Genomic DNA, 24,964 nt, shown 5'->3' on the forward strand with positions numbered 1-24,964 from the left:
TGAGCACCTGCCCTTTTTACCCGTCTGTAAAAAAAAGTGCCTCGCTCTCCAGAACATAAATGCAGCTTTTACTACGCTGAAAGAAATGCAAAATGCCCTCCTCTCCTGTCCATGCCGTGCCCGAAGGTGGCGTTCAGGAGCATTGCCCCAACTGAAACACAGCGTTTTGTGTTGAAAGACTGTCTTCTGTGTAGACATCTATATGTCGTACGCCACATCTCCAATTGCTGAAGAGCTCCAGAGTCGCGTCCCGAAAATAGCTACAAGCTACGCACTGTGACGCGTTGAGAGCTTGTAGATCAGTTATTTTCTCCATTTATTGTTTTTTTGCCAAAAGTGTTCTTTTAGGGCAGGGGTCTTCAACAGGGGGTCCTCAGAGTTACTACAGGGGGTTCTCCAAATCTTTGTGACTTTTTTATATTAACTCATTTCCCGCGATCCCCGTCGAAACCGTTGATTTCCCGCTGTACCACGCTGCGATGCCTGTCGTTCCCGGAAATTTAATTCGCTTTAATCATTATGAAACAATTAAAAGTATGATCGCTGTATATAGCTGTTTCGGAGTCTTAGGCCCGCCTCCTAACTGTATCCTGCCGTATTTCCGGTTCTGACCGGATCTAGGTTTCCGTATCCTGTCCAAGGCCCAATCGTAGCTTCCGTCCCATCTGTTTACATTGTAAACCGAGGAAGGAGCAGCACGGTCATTTTATCGTCTTTTTTCACGCGTTTCTTTTTATTTGATAGCTGTTTGTTTCTTGTGCCCGCCTGGCATATGATCCGCGCACATATCGTCTGCTATGTGCGCGAATGTGTCTACGTGTTATCATAGCGCACAGCTGGCCATTTCCAATGTTTTCTTATGTAACACTGGCGTATTCAGCAGGGGTAACTGCCTGGCAACGGATTTGTCTATTCCAATGGTTTTTTTTTATTCGAAAGCTGTCATCTTGTCTACCGGTCTACTAACAAATCAATAAGCGCGGGGCTATGGAGCATAGCGGTCAATCACGTCATGTTTAAACAATCAAGACAAGAGTTGATCAAGAAATAAGCACGAGACCCAGAGACTTTATAGTAATTATTACAGCACTATTCATATTCAATAGATATTTAACACCTTAATGAATCGTTGTTTTAATGATAGGCACAGTCTTTTCCTTTTTATTTTGTCATCTTCATTTATTTTGTGTGTGTGTGTGTGTGTGTGTGTGTGTGTGTGTGTGTGTGTGTGTGTGTGTGTGTGTGTGTGTGTGTGTGTGTGTGTGTGTGTGTGTGTGTGTGTGTGTGTGTGTGTGTGTGTGTGTGTGTGTGTGTGTGCGTGCGTGCGTGCGTGCGTGCGTGCGTCACAGTTGTTAGAGTCTCAGGCGGATTACCACAGGAAGTCCTTGGCGGCCTTAGAGACTGCTATCCCTAACATCCAGTTACAACAAGGTAAGCATCCATACCGGATAGACAGACAGACAGACAGACATCCATACCGTACACACGATAGACAGACAGACATTGATTGATTGATTGATTGATTGAAGACTATTAAGCTGGGTTCAAACCTGGATGGTTCGAGCGGTGCGATTACATACAAAGTGAATGCAAAGACGAGGCGATCGGTCGCGGCGCGAACCATCCGAAAGGGGCGGCGCGAACGGTCGCCTCGTATCTTCGCCCCCACTTGGAAAAATCCAACTGAAGCGACCTTCACTTCCCCCCCGACTCCACCCATCGCGTCCTGACAGCCAATCAGCGTTGATGTTGTCCGGAGACACATACATGTTTTTTGGTGTTTGGAGTTGGGACTCCTCCCTTTTTTCCGGGTGTTTCGCCATGATTTCAACGGGACATGATTTTTTTACCAACGTGGACCTGCGAGACCAGAGTGAAGCGATAGAAGCGACTAAAATAGAAGAAATAGCTTCAGGTTTGGACGCAGCTTTAAGCCCTTTGCACACAGACGCGTTTTTCTGGCACGGAAAAAACGGACGATTCAATTTTTTAAAAGAAAACAATGATTCTCTATGACCTCATGCACACCGGCTCCGAATTTGCCATGCGGCAGGTGGCTGCGGCTGTGCGTTTTTTTCCAGATCGAACCCAGTTCGATTCGTGCGTCTTGTCGCATGCGGTAAAAACTCAGCGACTCCTTTCATGACTCCTCTTCGGATCCGCAGTGTGGATTCCGCACAGCATTGCACACCAAATCCAATGTGTTTTAATCATGCAGCAAACGGAAAGAAACTTAACGGTTCTGTGTGCAAAGCCCTTTAGAGTTTGCATAGGAAAAGGTACAGTTTCATGTCAGTTTCATGATAGTTCACTGGTACACGGTCAACTAAAAGGATACCTCAAAACAGCTTTTGGTCTTGTTTCAACTGGGGTCCTTTTTTAAACTCATGTAACATACAGACAAATAAAACACATTACTATGCAATAAATAAATGGCATTTACAATGGAAAAGTCAGGGGGGGAGGTAAGGATAGGTCTTTTTCTTTTACCAGTTTGGAGTACAGCTAGCGCTCCCATAAAACCAGATTGAAACTTTCCATCTCTTGACAGATTTATCGCCAGTCCTTCTCTCGTGACGGTTGAATCAAATCCCGTAACGGATTTGAACCGCCGCCGTCGCTGCCGCATGCCAAGCTGTCTACTGAGCTGTGTAGCAGCTTGTGTTAAGAAGGCTCTGCCAGAATGCATTCACAGAATGCATACAAGATCACAGCGCGGCACTCAGTGCCGCGCTGTGATCTTGTATGTCTGCTATTTTTCAATAGTTAAAGCATTAAATAATTCTGCCAGAATGCATCAGTGTTCTGCTCTTGTTTTTACTGGCCTCCTAGAAATGGAGAGTGAAAGCGGTTGCGTCGTCTTAATCTCTTTAAGCCAGGGTTTGGTTTTGGTGAAAAAGGAAATGAACGTAGAGTTAATGCAGGGACTGTAAGACACGTCCATATGAGGTTTCTACCTGACAGAGACCATATCATATGGGCTCTGTCAGGTGGAAACCTCATATGTCCAACTCTGTTACTTTTCAGGATTCAAATTCAACATTTGCAGATCTACAAACTCGAAACACTGCGTTTTGAGCTGCGTTTCGAGCTTCCAGATATGCTACTTTTGATGCTTTTGTGTGACGCTCTAGTTTGATCAAGTAGGGTTGGTAATTAACTTAGACTCGTTCCAGTGTTGCATTTCTTACCATAGACTCGTTCCAACCATCCATTGTTGCATTTCTTACCATAGACTCATTCCAGTCATCCATTGTTGCATTTCTTAACTTAGACTCATTCCAGTCATCCATTGTTGCATTTCTTAACTTAGACTCATTCCAGTCATCCATTGTTGCATTTCTTAACTTAGACTCATTCCAGTCATCCATTGTTGCATTGCTTTACTTAGACTCATTCCAACCATCCATTGTTGCATTGCTTAACTTAGACTCATTCCAGTCATCCATTGTTGCATTGTCCACCGTAGACTCGTGGATGGAGAAGCCGGCGTACGGCACCTCGCTGGAGGAGCACCTGAAGAGGAGCGGCAGGGAGATCGCCCTGCCCATCGAGGCCTGCGTCATGATGCTGCTGGAGAGCGGCATGAAGGAGGAGGTATGGAGGCCTTCATGACTGTAATTATACGGTGTTGTAAGCTCTGGTGTAGCGGTTAGAGCGCGCGCCTTTCATGCGGTTCGAAGGTCGACGTCAGCCATGCCACGCGGTCGCAGCAGCGCGTTCCTAAAGCCAAAACCAAGCGGGTTCAGATCTCTGAGCCAAGTCTGCTGCTGGAGCCGCTGTCTGAAACCTGTCCCAGACGTAGGAAAAAACTAAAAACATGATGATGATACGCAGAATATAATCTATTGTATTTGTAAGTATGTTTATAATGCATTATAGACATGGGATGCATATCAAGAATTAATCAGGGTGGTTGAATACCTCCTGCTTCAGGGGAACTTTGCCAACATGGATCCAATCTTTCTGTTGTGAGGAGGACATGTGAAAATCTGACACAACACAGCGACACATGGTCTCACTCTCAGCACACAGAAGACATTGTTGTGTCTGCTTTTTACTAGGGATGTCACTAACGGTTAATTTAGTAACTGGTTAGCCGTCAGCATTAACCAGTTAGTTAACGGTTTTTAATTATTTTTATTTGTATTTATTTTTGCTGCGCTGTTGAGATGAGGGTGCAAATGCGCCCAAAACATGATCGCCCCCGCCCCGAGATCAACCATCCACCATGTACTCCTAACCATAAAACACTGGGGGCGAGTGTGTTTTGGGGCGATCGTTACGGGTACCTCAGCAGAACTGCTTACAGAACTGGACAAGAACTGGCCAAATACAGCATAGAGCTACTTTAAGTTGTATTGTATTTTGACCCCAAAATGTCATCGCTAAAAACAGCCAATCTACAAGCTCACATTGAGACGTGTTTTTGGTTAACACATGGGCTGCTAAGGTTTATAACATTTATAGCTGTTGCTGCTGCCACCATTGACTTACGCTTTGTTTTGACGTGCCTCGCAAGCTTCGTGCGTGTGCACGTGCGTGTCCAGAGAAGATTGAGGAGGATAATCCATTTGTTTACAAACGCTCGCGAAACTAAAATCCAAAAATCGCGGTAAAATCGCGGTAAAGTGTCGCCGTGAAAACAATCAGCTCTCTGCTTCCATGGGGCAGTTTTCATGTCATTCTGAGATAAAGCCGTTCTTATGTTTCAAAGTAGAATGTAAAGCATGATAAGTCCTTCCGTGATGTCTTCCCCAGAGGGGCTGCCTTCACTGACTGGGTGACGTAATGATCTCAGCCAGTTCAAAGGGCAGCTGCAGGCTCAAAAAGTTAACTGTTTGTTGCCTCGTCTCTGGACGATATAACTTCCTGTGGCAGGGGGACACCTAGTGGCCATACCTCGTCCCTGAACGAGTTTGGCTCCCCAGGTGTTAATGTACCCCAACAGAAAATGATTGATTGAAATGAAAGTGATTAAATATCGTTGAAGTTCCCATTTAATGAACTAAGTTCAGGTTTTAGTTCAGATGTTTTATATTTTCACTTGATGATTTCCGTAGCAGAACGCTGACGTGCGTCATTCTACGGATCATCTCCTGCTCTGTGTGAGGCCAGAGGTCAGCTGGTACTGGAGATATGCTGTGGTTCATTGAAAATATTCTGGGCGGCTGTTTTGATGCGCGTGTTCCGCAGCGGGTGTGTGTGTGTGTCCCTTTATACTTTTCCGTCGTAAGCCAAGAGAAAATAGCAAATCCTCAAGTGTTGTTTTAGAATAGTTTTTTTTACATTTTACTTTTGTCCCCGCTAGGCCAAGAATGTGTTTTCGCCCCTGTCCATCACCCTTGTCCACCCCCTGTTTAGAAGCAGGGGCTTCTAAACTGACTGTATGTTCCTCATATACAGGGTCTCTTTAGGATAGCTGCAGGGGCTTCTAAACTGAAGAAGCTGAAGGCGGCCTTGGACTGTTCCACCTCCCACCTGTCAGAGTTCTACTCCGACCCCCACGCTGTAGCTGGTACGACCCGTTTTTACACACCATGTGTTCCAGTGTATAATAATACTACTAATAATAATACTGTAATGAAACCGTATTTTATTATAACCTATATTAACCAGCATAATTATCGTCACTGTCTGGCAGAAACCTCTCCAAGTTTTAAATGTATATGTTTTTTTCGTAAAGCCCTGCTTCATCATACAAGACTGTTGCACAAAACTAGTGAAAATAGCAGATCTACAAGCACACAAGGCCTCGCAGTGCGAAGCGTTGTGTGCATGTAGATCAGCTATTTTCTCTATTGTAAATCATTTTTACAAAACGAACGGTTTTGGGTGTACACGGTTTCCACCCAACAACGACGATGTCTTACAATGGTCCAGAAAAGCAACCGTAAATGAATGCTTTTGGCTGTGAAGGCAGCAAGGGTGGGTCTTCACATAGTAGAGCAATTAGAAGTCCTGTAAGCATTATACCCTACTTAATCATGGTTTTTAAAATTAATGGGGCCGTCATTTACAAAAACATGTCATGATAATTGAAAGAAGACTTTAAACTAGAGACTGGTCTTGACATTGTGTGGTGTTCATGCTTTAGGAGCTCTGAAGTCCTACCTCCGTGAACTCCCTGAACCCCTCATGACCTTTAGTCTGTATGATGAATGGATTCAAGCATCCAAGTAAGAACACGCACGTGTGTGTGTGTGAGCGCGCGCGCTCACACACACACACACACACACACACACACACACACACACACACACACACACACACACACACACACACACACACACACACACACACATTTCAAGATAAGTATTCCTTCATGTTAGTTTGGGTAAAGTGTAATTGTGTGTGTGTACTGTGTATGTTTTCTCAGTGTGTCTGATCCAGACAAGAGGCTCCAGGCATTGTGGGTGACATGTGACGGTTTACCAAAGAACCACAAGGCCAACTTCAGGTAGGAGGTTTGATCTAATGAATGCTAAATGGTGCATTTATAGCACTTTTATCCACAGTGCTTTACATAGATTGTGCATTACATTCATACACCGATGGAGGAGGAAACCATGCAAGGCACCAACCTGCTCACCGGGAGCAACTAGGGGTTCAGAGTCTTGCTCAAGGACACTTCGACACTAACTCTGGGGGAGCCCGGGATCGAACTGGGAACTTTGTGGTTCCCATCAGGCCGCTCTACCTCCTGAGCCACCCTCTCCTCTTTCCTCTCCTAGAGAGACTCCCTACCCAAACTTTAAACTAAATGAATAGCTGACTTCAAAGTGAGCATATATAGTTTATCTCCTCCGCTCGTTGAAGTTCCTGTCCTCTGATTGGTTGTTGTTTTGTTGCAGGTATCTGGTGAAGTTCCTGTCCTCTGATTGGTTGTTGTTGTGTTGCAGGTATCTGGTGAAGTTCCTGGCCCGGCTGTCTCAGGACAGTGACGTCAATAAGATGACCGCCAGTAACATCGCCATCGTCCTGGGACCCAACCTGCTGTGGGCCAAGACCGAAGGGTGACCACCTCCTCCTCCATGTTCCTTCTTCTTACCAAAATGTTCTGCTTCTCGGTTATTGGTTCTAAGTGTGTGTGTGTGTGTGTGTGTGTGTGTGTGTGTGTGCGCGCGCGTGTGTGTGTGTGTGTGTGCGTGTGTGTGTGCGTGTGCCTCTGTGTGTGTGTGTGTGTGTGTGCGTGTGCGTGTGCCTGTGTGTGCGTGTGCGTGCAGGACGCTGGCAGAGATGGCGGCAGCGACGTCGGTTCACGTGGTGACCATCATAGAGCCCATCATCGTGCATGCTGATTGGTTCTTCCCAGAAGGTAGGGCGTGTCTCCGGCCGTGTTTCCTCCTTGCTTACTTCCTGTTGTTGTGACCTGATGTAGTAACCAAGACGGAAATAGCAAGACTCGCCATCTCGGGTTTATGTCCCGTACCTGTGTGGAGTACTGTAGCTTTTTAGGAGACCGGGAGCTGGTTGGAGTGTATTCATTCATTCCAATGGGAGAGCATGAACACAGCTTCTGAACCATTTTCCATGGTCACTGGCCGGGTTTCCCAAAGCGATTTTAGCCCATCGTAAGCCCAACGTAGCTCACGCATGGTCGTAGAGACCAAGCCCCGATCGTCATGTTCCCGTGTTCATATGGTTTTGGGCAGAGCAACTTATTTAGCCCCCTACAACTACACCAACATTCAGATTTCACAAACAAAGTGCTTAATAAAGTCTCACACCTGTCTAAATACGGTACGGCTTTCTGTCCGATCACTGTCTGTTTATCTCAATGGGCTTGGGGCGTATGGGGAACGCCAGGAAATACATGGGAAAACAGAACGCGATCGGATAAAAAGGCTTCTTATTAAAGAACACAGAGGATCCGGGTAATTATAGAATGCCGTACCGTATTTAGACAGGAGTGAGACTTTATTAAGCACTTTGTGAAATCTGAATGATGGTGTAGTTGTAGGGGACTAAATAAGTCGCTCTGACCGAACCCATGTAAACACGGGAACATGATGGTCGGGGCTTGGTCTCTACGACCATGCGTGAGCTACGATGGGCTAAAATTGCTTTGGGAAACTCGGCCATTGTCACTGAACTCATTTTTGGACCCAGTCGTCAATATTACCAACATTTTCATACTAAAATGGCTTTCTTCTGAGACACAAATCAACTTTATTATCGACCTTTATCTGTCCCAGTAACACATTCCCGCGGAATCTTGCACCAGTAAACAGGACGTGTGCGAGATTTGCCGTCAGATGCCGGCGCCGACTTAAGAGGCCATTTGTAGGATGTGTGTACCATGTCGCCTCTGGTGGCTACAATTGAGATTGTGTATCTTCCTAAATTAAAAATCTTTGGTAGTCAACAGCTGTTTAGTCAGTTATTGATGGTATGTTGTTGTTGACAGCTTCATTTATGAATGATTTAATTTCATCAAGTATAAAATAACATTCAGTACACTAGTATTGCGACCGTATTTTGCAGTTAACTATGAAAACTGTCACATCTTGTCAGTAACGTCAGTAACGCCTCAATGTCTATACATTTTGTCCACATTTTGTCCACATTTTGTCCACATTTTGTCCAACCGCAACTCGAATCACACTTGCAAATGAATTCCGTCTTTCTTTCTTTCTTTCTTTCTTTCTTTCTTTCTTTCTTTCTTTCTTTCTTTCTTATACTACTTTTTTATTACATATCAATTTTCCATTACACATTAGTAACATTAGCTAGACATCATCATCATCATTACCCTCATCTCTCCCTCCAGAGGTGGAGTTCAACGTGTCGGACATGTTCGGCCCGGAGACCCCCGACACGGAGCCCACCGCCACGGGCCTGGACCGCAGACGCCCCGGCAGCCAGGACAGCTTTGGGGGGGACCCCTCCACCCCCACCACCACCCCCCGTAAAGACAGGTACCTGTCCCGCCCGCGCCTCAGCCTCAGCCTGCCCGCCCCGCTCCACCAGCCCCGCCCCAATAAGACCACGCCCAGTAAGGCCACGCCCAGGGGGGGCGGAGCGGGCGCCGCCTTCTATTTGGCGGCCGACGAGTCAGTCACGGTCAGCGGGACGCCTCCGCCTCCCGCCCCCGACGAAGAGCGCCCCCTGTGTCCAAACTTTACCAGGGCCGCTGCTCCGCAGACAGACCACCCGGTGGTCTCCTGTGACGACCCCCCACCCCCAGTGTGCCATGAGGAGTGAATCACTAGTCACTGTCCGGTGGAGGCCGTCTATGCATACCAAAACGGTTGCTTTTCAGAGAAATGGACGAAAAGAGCCTGCGTTGGTTCCAATGGATCCAGTTTATAGTTATTATTTAGTCACAAGGATCTGGTTAATACTTTTCATTGGTTCAATAGCACATTGTCAAATATATAAAAAATAGCAGAACTACAATTTCACAACTCGTCACATCATGGCATGTTGTGACTGATTATTTTTGCTACTTGTGTGACACTGTCGTATGATGAAGTCAGACATTCATTTGCAGGGAGAAAAGAATGGAAAAAGTTGAAATATGGAGATACAAGCTTTCTGCCCGACAGCGATGTGTTTCTTTTTGTTTTGTTTTTACACTACAGCAGTGGTTCTCAACCTTTTGGTCCGTGCGACCCCCAATTAGGACTTGGCCAAGTCTTGCAACCCCCCTCCTTACAACATACACACACTGAACACTGTGTGTGTGCACACATACAGACTGCTGATAAATAATATGCTAAAATTATGAAAACCAACTATATTTACAGTTGTGGCTTTAATATACCGTAGCTACAGGGTTTTGATAAGAGGAGTAATATTTACTCTGATGTGCATCCAAGATGAAAATACACATCTATCCCTTCTGGCAATGGGCAGCCATGGTGGTCACCCCTAATCTGGCACTATGAAGAGACAGGTGTAGAATAAGTGTGAGGCCCGCAGCTTCGGCACGTGGCGCCGCCGTTGAAATACCACTACTCTTAACGTTTTACGGGCTCTCGCTTCTGGCGTTAAGCAGAAACCTCCCGTGGAGCAGAAGGGCAAAATCTAGACTGATCTAGACTTTCAGTATGAGTACAGACCGTGAAAGCGCAGCCTCGCGATCCTTCTTGCTTTCTGGGTTTTAAGCGGGAGGTGTCCAAAAAATGTTGTCCCCTCAGGGCACCATACATACACATTAGGGCTGATCAGTTTCATAGCAGGGAGGAAGACTGGGAGTATTTGGGGGGGGGGGGGGGGGGAATTGCTGCAGGTATTTGCGTCGCTGTGCCTTTACGTTTTTCTCACTCACGGTGGAGGTGTTGGATACTGGTGTGTGTGGTACTGTACATTTAACAGCAAGCTCCATCCACTGGCTCAGGGCTATTGAGAGTTACTGTTCCAAGTCATAGCCACAGAGTAAACAAGTCTCTTCAACTTTGACAGAGCACGTTAGTTAACTGGGGAAAAGGGAAGTGTGAGTCTTGTCAGCTGCATAGAGATGGTGTGTCTCATTGTGCCCAGACAGCGCACGCACACACACACACACACACACACACACACACACACACACACACACACACACACACACACACACACACACACACACACACACACACACACACACACACACACACACACACACAAACACACACACAGTCCTCTTTCACTCTCTCTTCTCCTAAAAAAACTATGCCTGCTAATTAAATATTCTTGATTGTGATTCTACTGAATGTTATTTTAGTTTATTTATTTTTAAATTCAGTCGTTTTTAGTTTTTTTTTAGCACATTCAGGAACGCATCTGGCGACCCCGCTTCAAATGATTTGGCGACCCCTCTCGGGGAGTCGCGCCCCACAGGTTGAGAACCACTGCACTATAATAGCACTGTTAGATGATGACGATGATAAGCTATGTTGTTTTATCCCAAAGAATGGTTGGTGCTGAATCTGAAGAAGAGAATGTTCACTAATCTCTGCCATTTCAGTTATAAGGGAAACCATTTTGAACCTCTTGTGGTGTTTTTGGGATGATTGGATCTGTCACTTTGTTTGATGTAAGGGTGTCCCTAATATACCAATGTATGCTATGTAACTAACACTACAACTGTGCTGGGTGTAGTGGGTCTCAACCTATGTAACTAACACTACAACTGTGCTGGGTGTAGTGGGTCTCAAGGGTGTTGTTGCTGTCGGGCAGAAACCTCTTATCTCCATATTCTAACTTATTGTGTTCTTTTGTAGATTAATGCCCTTCTTGATCATCACTGCAGCATCACACAAAAGAATCAAAAGTAGCAGATTGATCCGACCCTGCTTTCCACTGCGGAGTAGGGCATTCACCAATAGTGATTTTTAGTATTCAAATTATTCGACCTCAAAGTATTCGAATTGTCGTATATTCGGACTGGACAAACTGTCAAATATTAAGTAAGCAAGAGGCGAACATTGTGAATAGCCGATCTACATGCTCACAACGCCTCGCAACGCATGTAGATCTGCTATTTTCACAATATTTATCTGCGGAAGCGAGTCACACTAAATATAATACCTACAATTCCAAGTGCTTGTCAGGGAGGGGGTCCCCAGTTCAAATATGTTTATTTTCGGGGGTCACGGCCTAAAAAGGTTTGAGAACCCCTGGTCTAGAGCATTAACAAATTCATCCACCAGGGGCATTGACAACTCATTCTTATGACTTCCTATCTAGCCAAGCTATATAAACTAGGCTATATATTTTTTAAAGAGAAAAAAAAAAGAAGAAAATATTCGACTTCGATGAACGTCGAATAGTGACTTTGATTTTCGAATATTTGGTGAATGCACTACTGCGGAGGAAAGCCTGGTATTCGTTCCAAACTGGCCCTTGTGGTCCAGTTTAGGGGGAAAAAAGAACAAAAAGAATCGTGTTCTGGTTGGCGTCGCATTGTTTTTGTTCCCCACATAATGTGAATCAATTAGTTTATCCTCGCTAGTCACGCTAGGAGTTAGAACAACAGATTGACATAACCATTTTAAACTAGGAGAATCATTTTGGAGGTCCACAGCGCCAGTGGTTCCGGTCGTGGATGCCTGATGACGTAAAATTATTTCCACAATTTCCAAATTGTTGAAAATTGCAGAGCTTGTAGTTGCTATTTTCACCATTTTATTTTTTTATTATTATTAAAACGGAATGGTTTTGGACATACAAGGTTTCCACCCGGCAGAGACGATATGCTCCTTGCACACTTGAAATATTTATATTTAAAAACGAAATAAACATCCAAATACTGAAATGATGTTTGAACGCCAATCTGCAGAGCGAGTGTCCAAATATTCCGATATTTCGGGGCCAACCCTAATGTGTTGCTTGTCATGTTTGTCTGAAATTCGTTATTGAGAATAACCCCCTCCACAAATTACACGAAATAATGAATGGGCAATTCATACAACGTCAACCAAAGAAAGAAAAAAACGAAACATACAACAACAACAATACAGAGAGCACATAGATGAATCATTGCGTTATAATGATAATTTAGTGAAAACATGAACAGGTAATCTCAATCTCAAGGTGAGAGGAAAGGCCCGTTTTAAACAACTGAAAATAAGTTATTGACCGAATATGAACAGGTGCATTGTTCCAGTCAGAACGAGCTTTAAACCTAAAGGATTTTTGGGGAAACCGATTCAGATACTTTTGGAACATCAAAGAAAACCTGTGCACAATGTCTCAGTTGATGTTTCTGACTGTAGATGACTTGTATCTTCTGTGTAAAGGCCTTTTTCTCACAGTTCTGTTCTATTAAAGCTTAGGTTTTTATCTGTAGGCTGCTTCCTGTATGGTTTCTGTGGGTTTCCTTGGTATAGAGGCATCTGGTGTCGTCTTTCTGCAAAGAACGTAGAGTCTCCACACCATGACTGTGAAGCCTGATTCATACTTTGTCACACAACGGGGTTCTCACGACAAAAATAGCCGACCTAACCGTGTGAGCTTGTATGTCTGCTATTATTGGCATGCAATACTGTTGTGTGACAGAATATAAAGTAAGGCTTCACAAGTCATGGTGTTGTGCTTTGGGTTTACTTCCTGCTTTGTGCACTCATCTCCAGAGTTTGCTGTAAAATAAGGCACATGAAAACCTAGGCTGATTTTTGTTTTCCACTTTAGAGTAAAAAACTACAGTGGGGTAAAAACATGGCAGGCTGCACAACACTGACCTGATGTAAGCAACACAGCTGTGGCTAATCAAATGCATATTGGGTGTGTTCAATGTTAGGTGTGTCTCTATACTGCAGGGGTGCCCAAAAGGTAGATTGTGATCTACCAGTAGATCACAAAGGATGTCATCTCATCTGTCACTTGAATTAAGGTGACTTGATTGATCGACATCAAGAAGGGCCTGTCAGTTCCCTTCATGGCTTTTAACTCTTTTACTGCTACGGACGTTCCCGTTCGCCCCAATTCTGAACGCCGCGCATAGCCAATACGGCCGTTCGTTCTTTTACCTTATTGATGTCCGTAAGCTGATGAGGGGTCGCGCCGCCGTGTACAGTAAAAACATCTCCCGTACCGCTGCTCTCAAAAATCCACTACACGTTAGCATCAATGGAGTAACAAATCACTTCCTTGTTATTTTCTCTGCATCTATTGCTCTGAAGCGATTCAGTGGTCTGAATGGATGGCAGCCGAGCGCGGCCAATTCACATTAATTCTTGCATGAGGCTGCAAAAAAAATGAATAGTTCTTTTTCTATAACGTCGCAAAGGTAAGCTGCTTTTTGCTGGCACCAGACCCAATAAATAAATAATAACATCTGGCAGTAAAACTGTTAAAGTAGGAAAAGCCCCCAATGGAATGCTTTGTTTTGTTTTGCAAATGACCCCAAAACCTACCACTTCCATACAGAATGGGATGAAGACTTTCTTTCCCCAGTATTTCCCATTCCAAGTGTGTTTGTCTTATATGTAACACTTGTGCGGCTATTCCAACGCCCCCTTAGGTACATTTGTTTTGGGTGGGTAGATCATGTTGAGCTGGTGAGGTGCTCTGAAGTCAAAATAGTGTGGGCACCCTGCTATACTGTATCATGCTATAGCTGCACATTGGCCCGTGTCTCTGGACACACCTATATGCAGCTGTGTTGTTTACTAGTCTGCCATGTTGTAGTTTTAAACCCTGACCAGGAAAACAAACTACAAAATCAGCCTGGGGACCATGTCCCTTTAAGGGGGCGTGAGTGATATATTTTGGTTGGGGAAGAAAACGTACAGTATGTAGTTAAAGCTCTATATTCCGATATCATTACTATGGAGTGTTAAGTCCTTCCAGCTCTTTATAAAACTGAAGATACACTTTCAGGTCAGGATACCAATGTTATCCAATCAGGAGACAGAACCAGACAAAGAGCTTTTATCAGCAGCCTCATGTTATAGTGTTGAAATGTTGTCTGCTTTATTTGATTTCATTACTTAGTTCCAATGCAATTTGTTAATCCTATTATCCTGTAGAAGTTCTCTCTCTCTCCTGATTGGGTAAAACCGGTCTCCTGACTGGAACATTTATTTTCAGTTTACTAAAGAGGCGGAGCGGCACCGACACTATAGCAAACATCATAGCAATGATTAGTGTCTGAATATAGAGCTATTTGTAAAATAAATATCACTTAAACCTGCTGCACTCACACTCTCTGTCCCTCTCTGTCTCACCTCATTTGGTTGTGCACCGTGTCACACGACTATAGTATCAATCAGAACTTAAGGTCTGTTTATGCTTTGAGCGTCAAGTGTCCAGCGACGCGTCGCACTAACGTGTTTCTGAAAGATCTGAGTTTCGAGCGCTCATAATGCCTGCAACTCGCCGACAGCGTCTCAAATGTACGGATTGTGATTTTTTAAAAATATTGTATTGATGCAAATATGCATATGGTTTACTACTACTGTATGAGCTTAGATTACTGAGAAACCACACTGTCTCTCTACATTCCATGTGTTTACGTTGTTTACAGATTTAAGTCACTCTGGATAAAGAGCTTCTGCTAAATGGCAAAATTGTTAATTATCGTCGTTGTCGGGTGGAAACCTTGTATGTCCAAAACCGTTTGTTTTGTATTTATCATTTTAAAAAATGATTTAAACTAGTGAAAACAGCCGATCTACAAGCACACAATGCCTACAAGCACACAATGACTTTACTTTGCGGAAAAAAACATACAAATTTGAAACTTGGAAATACGAGGTCTCTGCCCGACAGTGACGATTATTTATGATCTAAATGAGGAAGTAAATGTAGTCTTTTACCTCGTAACAGAGCTTACTTCATCCTATGACCAAATATGACAGTACCGTACATGTTATGAAGAAGACGCCAGGCTGCGACAATGATTTGTTTGGTTTGCAACACACATTTGTAGTACATAGGCACATCATTCGCGCAAAGCATAAAATTTACCTTGCATATGGTTTCCTCTTTCCCCCCCTCTCTCTCTCATGGTGTGTGTGTTCCCTAAACTCTCTCTCCCCCCCCCCCCCCCCCCAGCATTGTTAACAAACACCCAGAGCCAGCCCCGCGTAGAACCGGCACTGTTATTAGAAAGCAGCCTCAGCAGCTTAGCTCGCCTCCATCTCTGGAAGCCCCCCAGACTGACCCTCCTCAGCCTCAGCCCCAGCCTCAGCCTCTGTCCCTGCTGGCCACGGAGGCTGAGCAGCCTGGCCTGGGAGCTGGAGGTGGAGGTGGGCAGGGTGGAGGTGGAGGTGGTGGTGGTGGTGGTGGAGGTGGAGGTGTGGTCCATGTTCTTCAGCCTCTAAACCATCTCATCTCAGAGGAGGGCAGGTAAGACAGGAAGTGAGGTGGCGTGGGTGTGACACCCGCCTGCCCGCCCGCCCGCCTGCCCGACCCACCGCAGCTCGCCTGTCGAACAAAACCCTCGATCAGCGTTCATTTTGATTTACCTTGATTTATCTTTGATTTATCTTGTTGTTCGTTGTGTGTGTGTGTGTGTGTGTGTGTGTGTGTGTGTGTGTGTGTGTGTGTGTGTGTGTGTGTGTGTGTGTGTGTGTGTGTGTGTGTGTGTGTGTGTGTGTGTGTGTGTGTGTGTGTGTGTGTGTGTGCGCGCGCACGGGTTGACACTAAGGTCTGAGAGGCACTTGCCTGTCGGGCAAGTACAGGTCATTATCTACTTGCCCAAAGGTCATGCCCACTTGCCCGAAAAGTAAATTGCCCATTAGAAAATGATGAGTAAAATTTGAATTGCCGTTCAATTTTACACTTTAAAAATGTCATACCTCAATCTTTATCCAAATACCTACATAGTTATGATTGAATATGACTTCACAGATCACACCTATTTTATATTTTTACAGTGAACAGTGAAAACAGTACATTATAGGTAAACAGCGCTTTTACTTTACATTCCAAAGACCACCAGAAGACAGAGCGCTTTGGCCGCGTTCAGGTGTTTAGACGGATATCTTGTGCTGTGTTATTGCGTCCCCTTTCAAACTAGCACTTGCCCGGTCGGGCAACCTGAAAGCAAACTCCACCTGCCTGAAAGTTTTATTTACCTGCCGGGGGCAAGTGGGCAAGCTTTAGTGTCAAGGCCTGGTGTGTGTGTGTGTGTGCAAGCAAAGTTAATGTTTTCTGTTTTGTCGACGTAACGAAAGAATAATGAAATTAAATCTTGTAATTTGCTTGGTTCATCTTCATGTATAATGCTAAATTCATCTCCTAAATGACTTCTGGAGGCAGTGGATTGTTTTACAGCGGTGGTTCTCAAAGTTACATCCGGACAGAGAGTGCGGGGACGCCCCAGGGGGACCTAGGAGGGGGTTCCAGGGGGGTCCCCAACAAAATGAGTAACTTTTAGATGGGCAATCATTATTTTCTTATCCCTTGCCCAAAATCCTTAGTTAGTTAATAAAATATGTTGGGTCCTTTACCTGAACATGTTTCAGAACCACTGGCTTATCCTTGCCCTCTAAGATGGGGTGATTTTGACCATGTACTGTACCTGATTATTTGCCTGCCTGTCTGTCTGTCTGTCTGTCTGTCTGTCTGTCTGGCTGTCTGGCTGTCTGGCATGTGGTCTGAATGCTTGTAAGCCTTTCCCGCCGTGGTCGCATGCATCTCACCTCGCATGCTGCACGCTTCCGATCAAAACCTCCTGAAAGAAAAAACAGAATCATTTCTGCATCCTTCTTGTCTGTCTGAATCAAATCAAACCAAAACATCAGTGTGTTTGTGATAACATCATCATCCATGTAAAAACTGTTCCATGCAGAGTTGGATGTTATGCATGAGTCCTCCACCCTCGCTGCGTCAGCCCTGACGTGTTGACTGCTAATCGGATTGTTGTTGCAACTATTGATTGTATTTTATTATTTGATTGTTCTATCAATATTTGTTTTATTGGTCAAGTAATTAAGGAGCTCTTTGGTGTTTTGTTTAGCTGTTGTGTTTATGTCTTTATCCACAAATCTATGTGAAAGATTCCACCATAGACTTTTTAATAATCAACTCAATCAATTAGTCTGATCATCCACTTCCACTACAATAATTTGCAGTAAGGCAATGAAAATAGCTGATCTACAAGCTGACAAAATGTTTTGCTTTGTGTGCTTGTATAGATCACCTGTTTTCGGAAATGTTGAAACTGGTCTAAATTGATACACTTTTCATAATTGATTAAATCGATTAGTTCAGTGGTTCTTGACATTTTATCTGACCGTGTGTGTGTGTGTGTGTGTGTGTGTGTGTGTGTGTGTGTCCGCAGCCCGGCCCGTGAGCTGACCTCCACCCCCCCTCTACAGAGGAACGGGTCGGTCTACCTGACGCCGGGGACCCCCCACTCTCAGGGGGGATCCCGGGGCCCCAGTCCACACCTGATGCGCAGAGGTGAGTAGCTACCCACAATCCCTTTAGGGAAAGACAGGGCCAAACACTCGGCTGCTCCAGAACTACTCTGCCGAGACTTGGAGGGTCAATCTGGCACGTGGAAGGCTCTGTGGGTTGACTCCTGGCCGGGCTCCTCCTACATCTCACCAGGTCCAGGACCTGTGGCTAGCAGCTTGCCTGGCCCTCCTTAATGCCTCACCGTAGGTTTGTTGCGCTTCTTCCTCGAAGACACGGGCTGGGGTGCTAACCCAACCTGCTCCCGGGTGCCATCTACATTCCGGCTGTCACCCATCTCTCTGGTGGTCACCAGACTATTCCTGGTTGTCACGTAGTCTATTCCTATGAAGTGTTCCTTTAACCAATTAAACCCCCAGTGTCCTTATTCTGGGGAAAACGTTTTCATAAAATAGCTGATCTACAAGTTTACAGCGTTGTAATCTTGTTAAGATTATTTTCAGTGACGTTCTTTAAAGTGGAGTGAAAACAGAAACAACACTAGCATTTTGAGCCCTTATGGGGACTCCGATATCGGATCACTTCTTCTTTCCACCACTTGATATATTTTCTTTCTTTCTTGCTCTCCCTCCCGCATGCAGTCACCAAGAAGCAGGCCCCGGCCCCCCCCAAACTGGCCAGCCCTTTCAGCAACCAGCAGCAGACCCCCCCCGCCACCACCACCAGCGGACCCCCCCACCCCCAGCAGACCCCCACCACCGCCGCATCCCCCCACCCCCAGCATCAGCATCCTGCCGCCACGCCTCGACGCCACGGCGGCAAAGACAGCCCCATCCACGCCCCGGCCCACCCGCCCCCGCAGCCCCCGCCCGGTGGGGGGGGGCACCACCCCTCCCCCCTCCTCCACCAGCAGGGCGAGGCGGAGTCGTCTCCGCGCAGCAGCAGCCCCAGCCCCACCCCCCCGGACACGGACACGCCCCCGCCTCTCCTCCTCCCGCAGAACCCCTACCCCACCGGGGGGTCCCTCCCCCGGCCCGCTAGGCCCGCCCCCAAGCCCCGCTCCAGGCCCAACATGCCGCCGCCCCCTCAGCCGCCGGCCGCCGCCCCAGCCAATGACGGCGACGGCGACGACGACGGCGGCTTCCTCGGCTCCGCCTCCAAGATCATAACAGGTAACGTAGCGTTAGGAAGAGGTTGTACCGCTGGTGTCGAGTTCACGGTGAAATCCTCGGTTTGTAACTCTGAGAGTGTACAAAGGTTATGTTTGTTACACTCGCAGAGTTCAGGATTGAGTTTTCAAACTGAATAGTGTTAGTTTACATTGTTACTGCTGTCAAATGAGCTCAGAAATCACATTACAGACTTTTAGTCTTAAGAATAGATTATTACTACTACTATATGTTGCATAGAAATCATGCAAATATATAATGCATTCAGAGTCAAAACCGTTGCATCCACGAAATTTAGACAAAAGCTTTAACCGTTGGAATTCTTTTGCGCTAATTATCGGTGGTTGAATGGTTGAATTAACACTAGAAAATGTTCCTCCAAGACAACGATTTTAAGATTCAATAATTTTTTTTGACAGCCATAGTGCACATGTGTGTTTGTGTGCATGTATGTGTAGGACGTGTGTGTGTGTGTGTGTGTGTGTGTGTGTGTGTGTGTGTGTGTGTGTGTGTGTGTGTGTGTGTGTGTGTGTGTGTGTGTGTGTGTGTGTGTGTGTGTGTGTGTGTGTGTGTGTGTGTGTGTGTGTGCGCACAAAATATTTTTTTTCTTCTTTTTTTTCATGAGGAAACTCATCTCTGACCCTGTTTGATCGATTGAAATTTTGACTGACAAAAATGAATACACCTGATTCCTGAACATGTATTTGTAGATCATCACAAAAAAAAAAGTAGTGGCTGTAGTGTCCGTAGCGTCAGAATGAGTTCCACTACTGGAGCGTTCGTTCATCACATCCAGATGGCAGTGGAAATATTCTACATGAAGCCAATTACAATCACAACGTGTAGAGCTTAGTTTAAGGCTTTTAGCAGACAGACGCTATTATCCAGAGACTCTTAAAGTGTGAGGTCAGAGTAAGCATGAGCTCTAGTCGGTGAACTACGAGGCAAACAGTTTCATACTGGAAGTAGGAATGGACTGGAATGGACTGACTCACTCTGTTCAGCAGACTTTTTTTGAATTTTTTTCTTGGCTTCTCAGTCTTCAGTGTTGCCAGATTTTGCAAGAGAAATAAGCGACTGGATCTATGGAAGGTGGAGGTGAGTTAGTCTAAAGAGTTGAGTGCTAGGTAGGCGAGGTACACCCTGAAGAGTTGAGTGCTAGTAGGCAAGTTTAGCCGTGACCACGAGAGCGAAGGTCCGTTTCTCAATGGATTGGTCATCTAGGAGGGTTATTAAAAATGTTTGGCCAGGATGTATTTTTCAAAATGGTGGGGAAAATGTTTGACAGCTAGGGTAATTTTCAGTCTCATGCACTTACTACACTACACTATAGGAAAACAATGACTCCCAAAAAATCTGCTTTAAGTGGGATGTGAGGGGTCAAACTAGGGTTTTTTAATTATTCTGAATCCATTGCAAGCATTTGTTTTGCACGAAAAACATTCCTTGGGCAAGAAATGGCCCCACAAAACGATGGTTTAGTGATGAGTCATCAATTTTCACAGTCTGTTGGTGTAGTCTTTATAGTGTAGTAGTGTATAGTAAGTGAATGAGACTGAACATTACCCTAGCTGTCAAACATTTTCCCCACCATTTTGAAAAATACACCCTGGTCAAATTTGTTTAATAACCCTCCTAGATGACAAATCCATTGAGAAACGGACCTTCGCTCTCGTGGTCACGGAAGTATCGGATTTGCCCCAACTAAGTTAGTGCTTGGGCGTGAGGTACAGTCTGAAGAGGTGAGTCTTCAGACTACGGCGAGAGCCTCTTATAATAATAATGGTCACTAACTCTGTTTAATGTTATTAGTCTGTATAACTGTAGAACGACTGAAAGCACTGCCTGCTGATACCATGAGCCGCTGAGTATCATGTGGTTTCAGTTCATGGTGGAATAACTCCGGCTTCATTGTCTTCTTCTTTGTTGCACTGCACTTTGAATGTAAACTGTGGTGTTCTGAAGCGATGCATGATGGGATAAACGATGTAAACATTGCAGATGTCTGAGCTGGTCGGCCTGCCTGTACGATGAGCTTTGAAAGGCAGGCAATGGTAAGGTAACGGTAACGGTTGGCTGACGCGTTAACACCCTCCATCGGCTTGCATGTCTTATTGTGTGCTGTCTATGTGTTAGTAAGGGGATATCTTCAGAAATAGTTTCAAATCCTGGAATAAATTCCTTACCAAAAAATGTCTTCACCAATGTGTTTGTAAAGGTGTCTAGTAACACATCTCACAAATACTGAAATTCTGTTTCCCTAGGAGAATCCTTGACAGCTGATGAAAGTTGGGGTCCCATTAAATTAACTATACAGGATAAAACACACCAAAATAAATATGCTTTAAGTAGCATGTGAGGTGTCAAACTAGGGGGGTTTCTCATGATTCTGAATCCAAAAAACGAAAAACAATCCTTGGGCTAAAAACAGCCCCAGAAAACTATTGTTTATTGATGAGTCATCACTTTTCACAGTTTTGTGGGAGCCGCCTTTACCTCAAGGATTGTTTTTCGTGCAAAACAAATGCTTGCAATGTATTCATAATCATGAAAAACCTCTAGTTTGACCCCTCACATGCTACTTAAAGCATATTTATTTTGGTGTGTTTTATCCTGTATAGTTAATTTAAAGGTGTATTCAGTGATAATGAAAGTGGCCGGGGTCATCTTGTCCCTTACTGGCCTTACAGGAAATGTTTAGTTTTTTATAGATTTTTTTACACCATTATAACGTTCTCGTTTTGATCATTAGACCCAATCACCGCCTACGTCTCCAGCTTCAGGATATGTATGATACTGATTTACTACGAGACTGTGGCATTTTATGAGTTCAATAGTTTACAATCTAGGCATTTAGCAGATGTTCTTAATTCAGAGTGACTGTGGTTCTCAAAACTTTTATTTTGACCATCATAACTAAACATCATAACATAACTACGGCCATACTCTACCCTGATTGGTCGAGGACTGGCTGGCCACCTCTGAAAACCGAATCTAGCTATGCTCGTAACACGGGCCATTGTGGAAGTCCTTATATGGTCACCACACATTCTAGTGAGGAGAATGAATGGAAAATGTACCAAAGAATTATATTTTTATTTGAATGAAATACAATCACTGAATATACCTTTAATGGGACCCCAACTTAGATGTGTTACTAGACACCTTTACAAACACATTGGTGATTTTCTTTTTTGTAAGAAATTTATTCCAGGACTTTTTAAGATATCCCCTTACTATATCTTTGCTGTTGGGCAGAAACCTCGTATCTCCATTATGATAACCTGTTGTGTCTTTTCTGTAAAATACTGTAACGGCACCACACAAAAGCATCAAAAGTAGCAGATCTACAAGCTTGAAAACAAGCTTGTAGATCTGCTGCTTTTGACGCTTTTGAATTTTAATCCTGAAAAGTATGTTAATTTAGGAGATATATGAGGTTTCCAGTCGACAGGCGTTATGTGTGTGATCGGGTTGGGTGAAAAACTGTTGCTGTGTGTGCATACAGTATACCTGTATACAGTACATAATGTACCCTATGCACGGTACAGTATATGGTATGCATGCTGTACTTTATGCACAGTACAATGTATTGTATAAATATCCCCACTAACCCTCGCTCTCCACAGCTGCTAACATGTAGGGCTGTCATGATCATAAAACCTAAGCTTGTAGATCTGCTATTTCCACAATCACTGTTCTTTTTTAAGTATGAAGTTGTCAAATATGTCAGTAATTTCTTTGTATATTTAGGTTCTGTGTCATATCTGCCATGTGCAACTTAAAGCCTAAAAGCCAAACAGAAATGTAACTGTCAACGGCAAAAACACAATTAAATCGCTAATCGCAATTATTTGGGCGATTGATGTCGCCATGTAAAATGTCATATCGTGACAGCCCTACTCAGGACCATTATGTTGTAATTGTGACAAGCCTACTGACAACATGCATGTGTGTTTGCTGAGGCTGAGGTCTGGGCTGGCTTTGAGCTGTGGACAGCAACACCTGCCTTTGCTTTACTAACTGCCTCTAACCCATCTAACTAACAGACGTTATGTTTACAACTGGACGCTGTGTGTGCACACGTTTCTAGTGCTCCTGACATGGGGGTCCATCTAGAAAAAAAAAAACAGAGGAGTTTGTGGCATCTAAAAGATTAACACACCAAGGATTACGCTCTTCTTACACTGAAAGCGACTTAGAAAAGTGCTATATAAATTGTATTTGTTATTTGTTGTTATTTGTTTTATGAACCAACGTATCTGAATTGGAATCCAAATGTGTCGTTCATCACGGTAAATTCAAGGAACTACGACAAGATGTATAAGAAGCAATCCTTAGTGTCTTACAGAGAGTGAGAAGACGTGTTGGTGTGCATGCGTGCATTCCTTAAATTGAAAATATTTTTTTGGTCGATGTTTGGCTTGCCATTATGTAACTGCGTATATTTGCTTTCAATAGTTGGTGTGCTGATTAGAAATTGATATTCCAAAATTGCCTCATTGACTTGCGTGAAACGGCAAAATCACAATTTTATGATAAAGCGGTTTTAAAATAATAATAATAATAGGCAAACTTGTGTCAACGGATCTTCTTCCCAATTTAAATAGTAAAATCATCATGAAGTTTGCATATCAGTTTCTTTATTTATTTTTTAAATGCCGTGACATTGTGGGCAACTTTGATGATGGCGAGGCCCACTATATTTCCACCTTCACTCCAGAGATCTACAAGCTCAAAGTAGTTTTGAGCTTGTAGATCGTCTATTTTTGCTTCTTTTGAATTGGAATCCTGAATAATTTTTTTGTTATTTTTGAATTGGAATCCTGAAATGTAACATTTTGATTTAATTTCAAACGCATTTAGTTAAATACCCATGTTAACTTTATGAACCTAAATACAAATACATTGGACATAAAAAAATACATTTTAATTCTACTATACTAGTCGTTAAGCTACTAATATAGACTGACCGAATCAAAGCAGGTCATGTTTGGAATTTTATTGTAACAGCTGAAATCAGTAGTCCGGTACTAACCTGTGGGCTGCATTAAGTGAAGGTGGGGGCCGCATGTGGCCCCCGGTGCCGCCAGTTGCCCATGTACTGTATGTCATACATTGACAGAAACTGCTTTGTTTATGCGCTAAAAGACTGACTTTTAGTCAATGAGGAAGAATATTTTGGAATTGAAGTTTCTAATCGGACCACCAACTGGAGAGAATCTCTCCAATTATTTGGAGTTAACATCATGACAAGGGATCGCAGTACACATGAGGGCCATTGACAAGCACTAAATTGGGGAGAGAATGGTTCAAAAAGTTTGTGGTTGTATGCACGTGTTTTGCTGGTTCTTCTTTTTTGGTGGCGTTTTTGAGGAATCCGATCGGGCCAATTGTTGACCTCTCACTCTGATTGGCCTTTTTTTTTTTTTTTTTTTTTTTTTTTAACAGATGGAGGGCTGTTCTCAAAGGGGATTGGACGAGCCTTCGTACCTGTGATCGCCGTGGACCAACAGGAGGAGAGCTCTGCTGGTCACGAGCCCGCCCCCTCCTCCTCCTCCTCCCTAAACCCACCCGCGGAGGCAGAGGTCCAATTGGAGAACACCGTGCTGTGATGGAAAGGCGGGTCTAACTGCGATAGGTCGTTATCCATCCAATACCGTGTTTTCTCTCTTATGCACGTGGTCCAATGGCACAACTTTGTTATTCATGTTCGAAGCTCCAACAAATATCAAGCTAGAAGCCCAAAGTGACTGGAACACTGCACCGTCTAATCCTCTGTCCTGTTTGTACTTCCTTAACACTGTGACAGTGGCCTCAACATGACTGGACCCCACAGGCCTTTTTGTCGTCACTGCCTTACCGCTTATCTCTAAACTTGCTTGTAGATCGGGTGTTTGAACTATATTTAAAAGTGTTTTTCAAAATAGTAAGAAGGGGCAAAAAAGGTTTTAGGGATAAGCGGTAAGGCACCGGTGAAAACAGGGCCCCGAGTCTTCCTT

The 24,964-nt window shown here is 44.3% G+C and overlaps 1 protein-coding gene across 1 annotated transcript in view; it reads left to right on the forward strand.

Moving 5' to 3' along the window:
- LOC308282625 (rho GTPase-activating protein 17-like) overlaps positions 1–24,577 on the forward strand; it is a gene marked incomplete at its 3' end in the record, with an annotated part of 86,332 nt that extends 61,755 nt beyond the window's left edge. Inside the window, exons 9-19 of the mRNA XM_080723010.1 lie at positions 1,350–1,431; positions 3,470–3,597; positions 5,407–5,518; positions 6,098–6,179; positions 6,380–6,460; positions 6,903–7,016; positions 7,227–7,318; positions 8,774–8,921; positions 17,717–17,838; positions 18,435–18,965; positions 24,414–24,577. Of these exons, the coding sequence (XP_080579136.1) occupies positions 1,350–1,431; positions 3,470–3,597; positions 5,407–5,518; positions 6,098–6,179; positions 6,380–6,460; positions 6,903–7,016; positions 7,227–7,318; positions 8,774–8,921; positions 17,717–17,838; positions 18,435–18,965; positions 24,414–24,577 (1,656 nt within the window). The remainder of the gene's footprint in view (positions 1–1,349; positions 1,432–3,469; positions 3,598–5,406; positions 5,519–6,097; positions 6,180–6,379; positions 6,461–6,902; positions 7,017–7,226; positions 7,319–8,773; positions 8,922–17,716; positions 17,839–18,434; positions 18,966–24,413) is intronic.
- Positions 24,578–24,964: the final 387 nt, after the last annotated feature.

This window comes from Nannobrachium achirus (assembly GCF_963921795.1).
Source record: "Nannobrachium achirus genome assembly, chromosome: 4".
In the NCBI taxonomy this organism is placed as follows: domain Eukaryota; kingdom Metazoa; phylum Chordata; class Actinopteri; order Myctophiformes; family Myctophidae; genus Nannobrachium; species Nannobrachium achirus.